General features: G+C 37.8%; 1 protein-coding gene and 1 long non-coding RNA gene across 4 annotated transcripts in view; one reads left to right on the top strand and one right to left on the bottom strand.

The window, feature by feature from the left end:
* The first annotated feature begins 2,435 nt into the window (after nucleotides 1-2,435).
* Nucleotides 2,436-14,260, top strand: LOC137188335 (uncharacterized). Its single transcript, XR_010929364.1, has 3 exons — nucleotides 2,436-3,091; nucleotides 3,686-3,889; nucleotides 14,176-14,260. It is a non-coding gene; the product is annotated as an uncharacterized lncRNA (long non-coding RNA).
* The window catches only part of LOC137188333 (spermatogenesis-associated protein 16-like), a 114,938-nt gene continuing 112,476 nt past the window's right edge, over nucleotides 12,386-14,847 (bottom strand). The window contains exons 10-11 of one of the 3 annotated variants that reach the window (XM_067597956.1): nucleotides 14,149-14,244; nucleotides 12,386-12,810 (exon numbers count right to left, since the gene is read on the bottom strand). In XM_067597956.1, coding sequence (XP_067454057.1) covers nucleotides 12,520-12,810; nucleotides 14,149-14,244 — 387 coding nt within the window. In that variant the 3' untranslated portion in view covers nucleotides 12,386-12,519. Of the gene's footprint in view, nucleotides 12,811-12,888; nucleotides 13,246-14,148; nucleotides 14,245-14,847 lie in introns of those variants that run through there. The other 2 variants (XM_067597955.1, XM_067597957.1) reach the window with 2 other exon arrangements.

The raw sequence follows: 14,847 nt of genomic DNA, 5'->3' as shown, positions 1-14,847 counted from the left end.
CGGAATGTCTGTGCCAATGAACTACATTATACTTGAGCACATTTGCTTTAAAGGGAAACTGGTGTTTTTCAACCTGGACCCTATTTTCCCATCATTTTGTGTCTAAGTGACTAATGGGGACAACAGTTTCTGAAACTGGTCCAGTATTGAGCGAAATTGCTTCACAATTTGTCGCGAAACGGGCTGCAATGTAATCCTTTGTGGAAATAGTGCCCCGTCAATGTACATCCATTAAGTGTTTGTTTTTGCCACTGACAGGCTTAGATTGTTATTGTAAGTGTCTGACAACATGGTGGAAAGGACCATACAGAGAAATAAAACTTTTTTCTTTACCTTTTGCTTGATCCGGTCTGTTTGTTATTATGTCTAACCAAGTCTTGCAAGTACTTTTAGTGGACATACATTGACATGGCGCTATTGCCCCATTGGATTACATTGCAGCCCATTTTGTGGCTGCCAGCTGAACCAATTTCAAAAATTGTCTCTCATTAGTCACTTAGACATAAAATGATGGCAAAATACGGTCCAGGTTGAAAAATACTGAAGTTTCCTTTTAAGTATTGTAGCTTACCTAAATACACATTTATGCTACTTACTTTGCAAGGCAGCTGGATTTGCGAGATCATGTGAGAATCCTTATAGGATGCTGATTGGTTCAAACCACTGGTGGTTCGGACACAAGCGCATAACTTGAAGTCTGACAAGATGGATTCTTGCGTGATCTTGTGAATAAAGCTGCCTTGCAAGGTAAGGAAAAGTAGTTGCCAAAGTAACTAATGGGGATCCCAATAAACAATACATATTTATTTTTAGTCAACCACTTTCAGAAGTTATTGTAACTATTTTTTTTAACTTCAAACAGCAAATATATATATATATGTATATATATATAGTGAAAAATATATCTAATTATATAATACCTCAACCAGCTACAATATCCCACTGTGGGGCCTGAGGACAAAAATGAGCTGTTGGGCCCTTTTGGTCCCCTCACTATTCCTCTCGTGTTCTGTGTATTGTGTATGCACATCCAAATACTCCAAAAATATTAACTGTATCATAGTGATAGTCAGGATTTTACTAAACCAAACTGTCAAATTTACTGAGTATTTAAAAATAACAAAATTTTGAATTGTATTTATCAAATTTATTAATTCAATGTATAATCATATTTTCTGTTATATTTTATTTCCCACATTATGGTCAACATTTTCCAAATCCTTCTCTTTTCAGTGTATAATTGTGGTATAATTTTTGTGTATAAATCAGTACCACAATTATAAATGTGTAATTGTATAATCCTCTGAATGTCACTAAATTCTTGCAGACTTTGAGAGGTACCTGACCTCTGTGTCAATTATGTAATAAGAGTGATGAAGGTGTAGTTAGTCTTGTCCTAGATGTAACAAAACTTAGGAGAATGGGGGAGATGTCAATCAAGCAAAGTCTGTATTGTAGTCTTCCACAATAACTAAAATCAGCTGCAGATTTACCATGGGTGTGCACAGCCTTTCAAGTCCTACATATTTAATAGACTTTAATTTTGGTTGTATTATCTTGCTTGGTTTTTGGTATTTAAGTAGAGGTAATCAATAAGACCTTTAGGCTATTTTTCCTCTTTCGTGTCATCATCATTATTATAGACAGTAAAACCTGTGGTGCAAACAATCAGCTTTTTGACACACACACACACACACACACACACACACACACACACACACACACACACACACACACACACAAACATACATATAGCCTACATATAGCGGTGGAGGCTGGTCCATAGAAGTAGAGGAGGTTGCTCCTCCTCTATTTTTGAGAGGCAAGAGGGAGATCAAAATATTAAAAAAGAATATGTGATTGAAATAAACCATTACCAAATCTCAGTATTATTTATGACATATTTTTCTCTCTTCTTTGGAAAAAATCCATCATTGAAATTCTGATCAAAATGCTTCAACAAGACACCTGCAGAAGGAGAAAGGGCAATGTGTGTGAAGTGGTGGTGGGGGCGGTGGGGGGAGTGGGGGACAGAGGAAGGCGGGATCCTGCTGTCCTCCTCCACGCGGGATCTCTTACATAAATGTTTATTTGTGCTCTAGAAAGTAAAAAAAAAGTATTGATCTGATTCACTGATTTCTTACCAGCTCCATCTCTTCATTCACTCTATTGCCCCCTCTCCCTCTTTTTCTCTCATCTTTTTTTAAAATGAGTTGGGGAACCGACAGCAAAGCCTAACTTTACTTTTAATGTTATCAAATCAAAAGAAATGTCCGCCCCGCTCCTCTTGGTGTCTGTTATAATGTGACTGTGGTTTGTAGTATCGACAAGTGCCACAAGATGGCGGTAGCTATAATTGAAGTACCACATAGGACCTGTGCAAGTGCCAGTGACTAAATTTTCCATAACACCATGGATGTATAATAAGAGCTGAACAGGGTGCCGCCGCTCAACCTTGCAGCCAATTTTTCCCAGTGGCCACTCGCGGTATTGCAGCGAAAAATCCCCCTGCGGCCCAAAAAGGATTTTCCCTATAGACCACCATTGTAAAAGAGACGCCTGTAAAACTGTTGACCGGACCCCTCGAACTGCAAACGTCAATTATGACTCTTTCCATTATGAACTTTTGATCCATGGAGGTTTTATGTTTGTAAAACTTTCCTTGAGCCGAGAAAAGCGATTTAAAAATCTGTGACGTCATCACAATGTAAAGTCTATGGGCCGAGCGGGAGCTCGCGGGAGGGGCCAGCGAGGGAAACATTACTGCGCATATTCAGTGGGCCGCACAACGGGGAAGCAAACCCGGAAGCTAGAAACTGTTTTTGGCGTATGCGCCAGGCGAACAATTCTCATAGGACTGAATGGGCGCCAGCTCTTATAATACACCAATGCCACAACACTGGTGAACATGGCACCTACCAGACGGAAGTTTGACGTCAAATTCAAAGAGAGAGTCTTGGAATTTGCGGAGGAAAATTAAGGAGCGAAAGCTGCAAGACATTTTAACACTGACCCGAAAAGAATCAGATACTGGAAAGACAGAAGCGTGAGTTGCTGTTAGCTGACAAGAAGAGAGCACGGCTAGCTGGAGGTGGGAGGAAGAAAGTTAGCTTGGAGCTAACGTTAGAGAGACAGCTGATTGATATTTGATATTTGACTGTGCTGTTAACTGGCTATTAATGTTTATATCCAGCATAATGTTACCTCAGATTTGTTAAGTTTTTAACTGACACTGGCCATATTTTCCCCTCCCGTATTTGAACGGTCATACTTCACACAGGTTATATTGAAATGTTTGTGTAATGTTTCACAATAAAAGTCGGGAAATTGAGGCTTTTAATTTTATTAATAGCATAATGCAGTAACAAAAATTTAACAGAGCAAACGGAAGCAGATCAGAAAACAGGGAGGCTTTGTACTAAAATATGAGCAAATATACTTATCAAACGGAGGGAATTAGGAATAAAGGCCTCTCTCTAATATAAGCCTGCTTCCAATAAAGGCCTGGAATCCTCTGTAGTTGAGGTAAATAAAGGCCCTGGCCACTATTAGAAAATACGGTAGATATATTGATAGAGTAGCATAGAAAATAAATTATAACGGAAATTATGAACTATATTTTAAATACATCAATAAAACATTACGTCTTATTTAGGCCCTTACATGCAAATTTTCTTTTTTTCAGATTTAGAGGTTGTGTCGCCAGGGAGCGACTGGAGAGAGAAGCAACCGGAGAAACAACCAGGAGAGTTAGCTTGTTTGTTATTGTTGCTAATGATATCAGACTGGTTAACCAGCAGCCACAAAGTTCTGTTAACTAACAAACAAGATGACCGACAGCCACAAATGGACGTTATGACATGGAAGAAAGAAGAAGACGTCAGATAACGTGAGTCAGATACAGCTTCTCTCGCTCTGTCTCTAATTTCATCTCTGATGGTTAAATGTCTCTGTGGCTGTTGTGTGAATTTATCTCCGTAATAAGAATGCAGCAGAGATCATATAATGTGCTGTAGGTAGTTTGCTTGTTGGAGTTACAGTGAGCTGTCTGGACTCACTCATTCATTTGGAATTGATCCCGTTTTTAATTGAGTGGTTGTTCAGTCACCTGTTGATGTTGTGTGATTAGTGAATGAGTGTGCAGGAGGTCTGGCTGCTTGTTGTGACATTTTCTTCGGTTCGATTTTAAGCTGAGCTTAATTAAATAATTAAATATTGAGTAATTAGCTTAAAGTAACTAGAATAACCATGTCAGCTTTGTAGACTATATTTTGTATGTGGTGCATATAGATAAGAGTGTGTAAGTCATGTATTTGATACATGCATTAATACTTTTAGATCTGTGAATGTTTTTAATGTTCAGTCTTTCTAGTATTCAGCACTGATCTGAACCTGTATCACATTATAAACTTTGTGATACTTTATATATTTCTGTATACTAAGAAAATACACAGGAAACACGTGTAAATCATGAACATAAATCTGTTGTCACAATAGAATAATACTATAAAGTTGAATTTCACTTTGTTCGTAAAATAACATATCTGAAACACTCCACAGCTAAAATGAGCACTATATATATATATATATATATATGTGAGTATATATGTATATATGTATATATATGTATATATGTATATATATGTGTATATATGTATATATGTATATATGTATATGTATATGTGTGTGTCTCTATAAGACCAATACTAGGTGGACTGAATGATCTGCACACTTGGTTTATTTTACAGAGGGAGGTTTTAAACCTTTAATCAGAGCAGGCTCTGGCTCTGTGGGAGACCTCCACAGACCTTACTTGCTTCTTTTAAAAGTGTTTGTTAGAATTCAATAAAGAAAGAGGTGAAGACCAACTGTGAAAAGCTCTCAAGGTTGGTTTTGTAAAATTGATGCAGCATTTTGCCATAGGCCTCTATATTGATTACCATAATATGTTACAAAAGAATCAGCAGAATCAGCAGGTAGAGCTGTAGGAGGAATCACAGTTTTTTTTAACTGAAAACTTTTTCAAACTTGTGTGTATGTCATGTGCTTGATTATTCTGATTAGGGTTCTATGTGTAAATTAGTGTGAAACTGTATTAAAAAACTTTTGTGCATGCACAGGTACATATCCACCAAAGGAGATATGTGATTGAAACCATGCAAGGTTTGTTGGGAGATATGTGTAGCTCAGTTATAAAATTGCTTACTTGATATGTGAAGCAGGTTGACAAGACAGATATTATAGCATACACAAATCAATGGATCTTGGTTGAAAGAAATAAGCACTTTACTGTATTTTACAACTATGGTTTGGTGAGATTTTCTTCAATAATGAAAAGATCAACATTTGTTTAAGAGAATGAGTCTTAGCTGAGAGTAAAGCACAATGGCATATTATATATGAACTCAACCAAAACTGCACAGATCTGGGATGATATATATATATATATATATATATATAGTCTATAATTTGTCTTGGAAGCAATTCAAGATCTGGTGTTTTACCACTTTATGTTGAACCTAGATGGTTCATCTGACGCCCAGAGCAGAATGAGTTCCTGATTTCCTCCTTTGCTCCCGTCATAATTACTACAGCCACTAGAAGGCTTCTGTCACTTGAACGTACATATGTAGGCTATTTTTTTGTGTCACTTGCATAAATGACTGATCCTGTGAAGACAAGTTAAGTTTCATTTTGTCCTTTTTTACTGGGAAAGTAACTTTCAGTATGCCCAATATCCAGTACACCATTGTTGGTTACCAATGAGTTGTTTCTGATAATGCAGGATTCTAATGACCTGATTAGAGAGGAGGATACTACATTCTAAGTTTCATTCAACCAGACATTTTCTGAACATAGATGATGCACAAAGACTGAGTTGACTGCTCACATATGAAAGATTTAAGTTGGCCAGTTAGTCGGACAAAGCCTGGAAGATGAGAAAAAAAGAAAAAAAATCAAACTTTATCAGGATAAACTTTAGATTTGTAGCATTTCTTTTCTTTTCTTCTGCTATGTGGTGTAGAATTGTGTTTTTACCATTTGTATTTATTCTGTTTATAATATTTGTCAAATATACAGAACATAATCAAAAAACAGAGAAAAACAAACATTCTTTTAAAGATGATAGAAAACCACTGATGGTGGTTCGTCAAAATGTACTTCAGTCACAACTTTATACTTTAAGGTATATAAAATCATTGCATTGAAAAATCCACTATTGGACTCTTTTTCAGTCCCCACATCATTGGATTCTTTGTATCATTGGATCACTCTGGATTTTCCTTTTAATGTGGCCTAAATGTTAATTTTTCTGTAAATGGTGAGCTTGGCACTCTTTAGCTGTTGGCTAAGAGATGGCTTTAGTGGATTTTTCAAGAACACAGCAATAATATATTTGGTGTGCAGAAAACAAAAATATACCACCTTTGTCTTCTTACAACTTAAATTATATACGGTAGGAAATATACCAAATAAACATAACTTGGGGCACAAAGGAAGATCATAATTAACGATGTAGGAAACATAAACTTCCAAATATCTTTCATAACAGGACATCCCCATGAACAATGATATAGTGTCCCTTTATCTTCTTCATATGTAATGCACCGATCTGTAATGTTTGAATTGAATTTGTGTAGCCTACATGGAGTAATAGGTTCACCCTGACCACTTATATTATAAAAGCTTGAACCTGGTATTGATAGTTAAAATTTGTGACTGTAAACAACTGTTTCCACTCTACCTTTATTATTTATTTTATCATAACTCCAAGCTAGTCCTCTACTTTCTGATGAGTCCTGTGAATGAGACAGTAGCAACAAAGAAAGGATTGATATATGGTGATAACTGGCGGGTCTTTATTTATTTTTCCAAAGGGTTGAGAGAGAGTTTAGTGAAAGACTTCTGTTATGTTTTAGCAATACAATTCCTAATCTGTAAATATTTATTTGATATGTGGTGTAGAATTTATTTTAAATTTTACACACTATGATGTTGGAAAGTCTGTAGAAGCATGTATAATGTTATAATTCAGGTTTTTCTTTTGGTTTTGTATATGTTTTATGAATAGATGTCTCGTTATATTCTTGGTGTTGGATATCTAGCAGTGTCTTGTAACATAAGAGAATATACAGTGCTGCTTGAAAGTTTGTGAACCCTTTAGAATTTGTTCTATTTCTGCATAAATATGACCTAAACTGTGATCAGATTTCCATTCAAGTCCTAAAACTAGATAAAGAGACATCAGATAAACAAATGAGACAAAAAACTTACACTTGTGCATTTATTTATTGAGGAAAATGATCCAATGTTACATATTTGTGTGTGGCAAACGTATGTGAACCTCTAGGATTATCAATTCATTTGAAGGGGAAATTAGAGTCAGGTGTTTCAATCAATGGGATGACAATCAAGTGTGAGTCTGGGAGGCCCTGCCTTATTTAAAGAAGAGAAATCTGAGTCTTCACTATCAAAGTCTGAGCTTCACAACACAGGTTTGTGGAAGTGTGTCATGGCTCAAACAAAGGAGATTTCTGAGGACCTTAGAAGAAGAGTTGTTGATGCTCACCAGGCTGGAAAGGATTACAAAACCATTTTTAAAGAGTTTGGACTCCACCAGTCGACTGTCAGGCAGATCATGTACAAATTGAAGACATCCAACACCATAGTTACCCTCCCCAGGAGTGGTTGAACAAAAAAAATCACACCAAGAGCAGGCGTGTAAAAGTCTGGGAGGCCACAAGGGACCCCAGTGTAACGTCTAGGAAACTAAAGGTCTCTCTTGCAGTGGCTACAGTCAGTGTTCATGAGTCCACCATCAGGAGAACACTGAACATTGAACATGGCAAGGAAAAAGCCACTTCTCTCCAAAAAGAACATTGCTGCCGTCTACGGTTTGCTAATGATCACATAGATAAGCCAGAAGGTGATTGGAAAAATGTTCTGTAGATGGATGAGACCAACCATTTTTTGGCTTGAATGAGAAACGTTATGTTTGGTGATGAGCAAACACTGCATTCCAGCATAAGAACTTTATCCCATCTGTGAAACATTGTGGTGGTAGTATCATGGTTTGGGCTGCTTTGCTGCCTCTGGACCAGGACAGCTTGCAATCATTGAACGATTGAACGAGTTATTGCTGCAAAAAGGGGGTCACACCAGTTACTGAAAGCAAGGGTTCACATACTTTGCCTCCCACAAATATCTAAGATTGTATCATTTCCCTCAATAAATAAATGAAAAAGTTTGTTTTTTTTGTCTCATTTGTTTAATTGGGGTCACTTTTATATAGTTTTAGGATTTGTGTAAATGTCTGATCATGTTTAAGGTCATATTTATGCAGAAATAGAACACAATCTAAAGGGTTCACAAACTTTCAAGCCTAACACAGACATAAAAAGTAAATAACTAATACTAACAAGGATCGCTAATAAAAGGAAACATCAGGTCCATGTGTCCATCCAGCTTGTGAACATGAAGCAGACACAGTGAGATGAAGACAGCAGCATATGTTGATGCTACCAGTGTGATGCCATGTGATTGGCCATCCCCTGGGGAACCCCACTTGCTGAGTAGCCAGTGATTGTCTGTAGGGTCGATGGTTCTGCTGTAGTGAGTGACAACTTGTGTGCACAAGAAGAGGCTTCCTCCCACTGTTTACTCACACACTCTCACCCCGGAGATGCATCGATCCCTCCAAATACTGAAAAACACACACATGAACACAAGACAGGGTGGCTGTCAGATACTCAGCAGTCACTTGTAGCTGACTCACAGAAAAAATGGGTTGGGGTTGGGGGCGGGGGGGCTTGGGGGGGATGTTTGTTTGATCTGCGTCCTGTGTCCCCTGAGGGCTCCAGTCCGTGGGAAACAGGCGCTGCCGGAGTCTCGTGGTACACTCAAAAATACCCTCTGTCCGCCACCTGATGAAGGAGAGCTGGTTGACTTTGTTCATTATTGATGAGCAATGTTCACAAGCTAAGATCCAAAAAAGGCTTCACACTGCATATTCATTGATTTGTAGATTTATTCAGTGCTTTTTTGTTTAGGAAGGGGGCAGCAGGTCCTCTACACTGCAAAGGAGAGAGCGACAGCATAAGAAAAAGCAGAGAGAGTGAAGTAACAACGAAAATGTTTCCAATCAGTTCAGGGTCTGGACCGGAAAACTAGTTTATTACTACTTGTTTTGATCATTGTTCAGCTATGATAACGCTGTACTCAAAAAGTAATTTCTGAGATCTCTTAAAACGGGTCTAAACACAGTGGTGGAAGAAGTATTGAGATCTTTTACGTAAGTAAAAATAGAAACATCACAGTATACAAATACTTCAGCAGTAAAAGTCCTGTATTTTAAATTTTAAGTAAAATTACAGATGTATTAGTTGTAAAATGTACTTAAAGGATAAGGCTGGTGATTTAGTATGTTTTTTCTTATTGTCAACAAATCTCATCTGCAGAGCCAAACCAACAATGAACCAAATTCAAAGCCTGATATATCTTATTCCTCTGTACCATAGACCTTTTGTTGTTGTCCAAAAACTATTAAAAACACATAATTGAGCCCCACAGCTGCACTGGGTGACATGTTCCTTCACCCTGAAAGCAACATCTACTGTAGTTTGTTTAGAAACTGCTCCAAAGACTAATAACAGTGATCACATTTTCAGTCTCAGGAGAATAGTTCCTTGTACAGCAGACGCCACTGAGCATGTGCGGGAACACTTGGTTGTTTGTAAGTGCCTTCCAAAAAGAGAAAATTATAGTCATACATCCTCTACTAAGAATCATTCCCCATTTAATTAGCCTTCATTTTGCCAGTGGTCCCATGGAAGCCTCTTGAGGAGTCCTTGAGTCCCCGTGAGACTCTACAGTGAGAACCCCACGGCGCAAAACACACCTGAACTGTTTGATTGGCTGCACAGCATGCAAAAGCCAAACATGTAGAAAATATGATGCCTTCATTAAAACGATGATCATATAAGAAAAAGAAAAACTAGTGCGTGTGTGTATGTGTGTGTGCATTAATGCCAAGTGCCAACAGGCCACTTTCCATCTGAATGAGACAGAATAAACAGCTCATTATACATGAACTGAACACAAACAGGCACATACAATCGTTCAGACTGTTCATCAAGGCTCGGCAGTATGGAGGACGACCTGACAACTAGTAAACAAGTAACAGAGCAGCGAGAGAGGAGGAGGGATGAGGACAAATAGAGGTAGAAAAAAAATAAAAGAGAGAGGAAGGGAAAAGATGGAAGGCTTAAATCAGAGAGAGAAAAGCAAGGCTGTGGCACATCCATTTATATGTGCCACGTAAGAGTAATGCTACTGAGGACGGAGAGAAATGAAAAGTACAAAATGGAAGGAGGAAAAGTGTAGAAAAAAAAGGTCTTCGAAGCAAAGGAAAGGAGCTGGGAGAAATGAGGAGCAGCAACAGGAAGAGGAGGGCAAAGTTCTGTTATTTTAGTGGGAGTTTTTGGCAGCCACGACCTGCCTCTTGGTGGACAGTAGAATATAGTAGTATATCATAGTTCTTTCTGAGTAACCTCTAATGCTTAAGGTCAGAAATACACACACTTCCATATCAGCCATGTTTATGAAAACTATGTCATATATCAGTCGTATGTCAGTGTTTCTGAGATCTTTTTGGGGGGGAATGGCAAAAACAGTTTGGTGTGGATTCAGAGCTTGAATGGAAACAGTCTTAAAAACCCAATGATGATTAACATTTGTGGACATGGTTATTACTACTCTCATGCTGTATGTATGCAGGCATGAAAATACCACAAAAACACCTTTTATCTCATATTCAGTATCAAGGATTGACTCAATACAATTTTTGAAACGGTACTACTGTTTTACCAATTTAGAGCTCAAAAAGTGCATCACACCCACTCATAATACTACTTAATTAGCATTTCAATAGGCCACACTACAAACATATTCATACAGATGTATTCTGATATTAATACACTATAATTGTGGATATGGGATTTATGGAGTTATGGATTGATGGAATTGTGGATTAATAAAGTTATGGCAAATTATGGCAAGTGGAATCACTGTATAGCACGTTTACAAAATACCATGTGCACCAACAGCATGGTAAACATATGGATTCATAACATTTCACACGGCTTTCAGGTTTATTGAGTCTGTCATCACTTAAAAGCTGTGAAAAGATGAAATTAAAGTTTACTACAGTATCTCCACCATCTGCTGCAGGTTGATAATCAGCTGATAGAGATGTCTGCCACCTCATTTGATCCTTGCTCTCCATTCAACTGGGTCCTTGGAAAAAAGAGTCTTTCTGAAATATAACATCACATACGTATTACATGTTAAATATATCACATCTACTCTCTTTCCCTGGCAGTTAATGAGTGGGGCTGTTTACACCATATTCTAGCAACTAGATTAATCACAAGTTCTGTCCTATTCAGTTCAGCAGCTGACAATGATTGATCCATCGCATTGTAGGTTTGCCTCATGGTAATTGATGACAGTGGCATGTTATCTGGAATGTCTGAAAATATGAAAAAGTTGGGATCAGGAAACGGCTTGCTCGGTCATATTCAGATGGGCTGTGTGAGAACAAACTCACCACACAGTTAGAGCAGTTTTAGCAGTACTGCTAGTGAAACAGCAGGTTGAAAATAGTTCAGTAATTACACATTTCACCCAACTGAAGTTGTATTGTACTGAGTGTGGACAGAGCAGACAGCATCAGCTAGATTGCAGCACAAGGATTACAAGCCTGGGTATAGTTACTCATTAAGAGACTTGTTTTTAGTTAAATTCAGTTTCTCTATCCTGTGTAAAAAGTAAGTACATTTAAAAAAGAAACAGAAGAACTACTGTATTAAATAATTTACACTCAAATGAAGAGAGAGTGGGTTATGTGAGAGCTATAGGGTTTTACTTTAAGTCTGGACTTGGAACCCTGACTGTCTGATTCTGTGGTTCTCTGGTTGAAAGTGAAGTCCTAACTGTGATGGGGAACAGGGAGTTCCAGAGACATATAAGCAGGAAAAAAAATGTGCTACGAGTGGATTTTCAACTGCAGTGGTTGAAAGACCAGAACTGTCCCATACTGCTGAGCTTCATGAACGTTTGTCTGCAGAAGTAGATGATTATGTTGATGTTCTATGGAATGATCAGCATGCTGTAGTAGCCTGTGGGAGTGAATCTCTTGATGTTCACTGTACTTAACATGTAAATATTTGAAATGTCCAATTACATTGCATTAGGCTAAATTGCTCCCTTTTCATGTCATCAGCTGGGCTATAATCTTCCTGGACATGACCTTTGTCACTACTGTATACTTGTATGAAATCAGGAATCAAGAATCACAAAGGGTAAAATTGTTGTCATATATTTTATTTACAGTAATTTCTATATCTTATAAATCACAATTACACGCACTTCTAATATATAATCTCACATCACATTAACATTCTAGGTTATGCAGTACTTACTCAAATTCCCTACAAATAATCATTTTGTGCAGCCAATTTAAGCTAATGTTGGTGAGCTTCTCATCTGATTGGCGGTTTCTGATAAAATTGGATTAACAGAATTCAATACATCACTTTCAGTGATGTTGCTAGGAGTGATTTTCCTCGTTGATGAAGAGCTGTCATTGGCTGTTTTCTTTTCTGCTGATGAGCTATGGTATGAGGCTGTCTTTGAACTGCTGGGAGTCAGGGTTTTAGCAGAAGGTGAGATCCTCTTGACTACTTTGTGCTCAGTAGCAGGGGTTGGAAATAATTCCCTGGAGATGCTGGATCTCTTCTTCCCTTTGGCCTGCAAGCAGAAAACCAGGAAGTAAGCAGCATGTAACAAATGATAGGCTAATGACTATAATGGCTATAACTGTTATGATTATCTGTTGACTCCTCCTGCTCTAATACATAATTTCCTCTTCGTACAAAACAGTACATTGATGCAACTGAGACAATGTTTGTAGCATCCTAGTTTTGTCAGTTGGCTCAGTCTAAGTAAGAACTACTCTAGTGCAGCCTGTTTTCATTTAAAGATGAATAAATCTCCACTTAGTAAACACTTAAGTTATAACAAGGTCAAGCTTGAATTTATGACAGCTGGTGCAACCAGCTGCTGACTACAAACAATACAAACATAGCTGCTATGTCTTGTGTGTGTGTGTTGCACCTTGCACAGGAGATTAGACTTTGCAGAGGGTGCCACCGATGCATGTAAACAAACATCTTGTAGGTCAGTCTGTGACAATGACATGTTTTAGATTGACTCTTCTGTATGTGAGCAGCTCTGCACTGCTAAACACTGTGTAGTGTAAATGAAGCCAATACAAAAATGACACTGACCAAAGAAAAGAAAATGTGATCACACTCTACATTTTGACACCACACTACATTATTTAGCAGTTAATGAAGTTGCTATAACCATTAGCTACAAAGCATCATGTAACACAGTGAGGGCCAAAACATCCTACTTAGCAATGCTATGCACAGATATGACCAAGGTCAGTCTGAACAATAATATAATAAGTCTTCTAGGTCTATTGAATTCTCATAAATATTCATAGGTGGGGTGAGCGTACAGGTCGACATGGGCTGTGCTCAGTTTCTCAGTCATGTCAATCGTCAGAGCAAAACATGCTGATCATAAATATGCATCACGCAGGAAGGAAAAACTATAAATATTCAATGGTGTCTTTAAATATCATGGACTTGAGATGCATGCAGCCACCCACCCCCAAACTACTGCAAACACAACTACAAAGGTTTCCAAAGCTTGAAATTCCTGTTGACTCTCTTCCTCATGTACTCTGTTTGGAGCAGCGGATGTATACTGCCTGATGGCAGATATTAACATTTAATGGCAGTTAATGTGAGCACTGGGTGCTTTTTATACAGTGACATTAGCTGTAGCGAGATAGAAGCCCTGCTTCTTTGCAAACTTAAATCTTACTGTCATCAAGCAAGTAAAATTTGATTATAAAGTATATTCAAGGGGCCATCGCTGTACAACTGAATACAAGTTACTGTTTTTTATAATGCAGATAAAGGTTTGTTAAACAGGCCACTCAAATCAAGTCAAACTCTTCATTACATATGCAAACCTGTTATGTTTATAGTCAAAAAACAAAAGACTGGCCCTTACCTTGTCTTTGTTCTTCTCTCTGCACAGATGTCTTTGAGCTTTCTTGCGGAGGTATTTCCTCCCCACTGAATGAATTAGATCCTCCAACCAACCAACCTGAGTACACACAGACACAGACCTCAGATACAGGTTTATATCACTGGTTCTCCAAATCTAACCCCAATCTTGAGGAGGCGCACCTGTTCTGTAAACTGAGAACTGTGTTTGAGTTTCAAGGCGTCCTGGAAGGAAGTTGGGATATAAAATATCAACAAATAACTACCATTTGTAACCCTCAATAGCCAAACGGTGTTTTTCATCCCAGATTTTACTAAAAGCTTTGTTTTAAATGTTTGTTTCATTTACACTGACTGATACTAGATAATGAAAAATGATCCACTCTGTACGAGTTCAATGAGAAGCTGCAGCACATGGGTTAGATTATCTTTTAAGCTTCCCTTTGCAACATTCAACATTTTAATGAGGTCAAAGTTGAAAATCATCCATGTTCTTTAAAGTTATATGCAATAAGTGTGCATTAACAGTTGAACTGCTGGTGCACAAAACACAAACATACTGTACATAACCCCAAATATGTTGGTGCATAATGACAGATAACTACTCTAAATTGTAGTATAGTACAATGTCTCCATTATTACTGTCACTTGCATTTATTACAATGTTAGACAATGTTACAATTTCATTTGGCAGATGCTTTTA

The sequence above is a fragment of the Thunnus thynnus genome, chromosome 8 (genome assembly GCF_963924715.1).
Source record: "Thunnus thynnus chromosome 8, fThuThy2.1, whole genome shotgun sequence".
Lineage (NCBI taxonomy): Eukaryota > Metazoa > Chordata > Actinopteri > Scombriformes > Scombridae > Thunnus > Thunnus thynnus.
The sequence above is the reverse complement of the archived record's forward strand: the minus strand, read 5'-3'. Positions and strand labels throughout refer to the sequence as shown.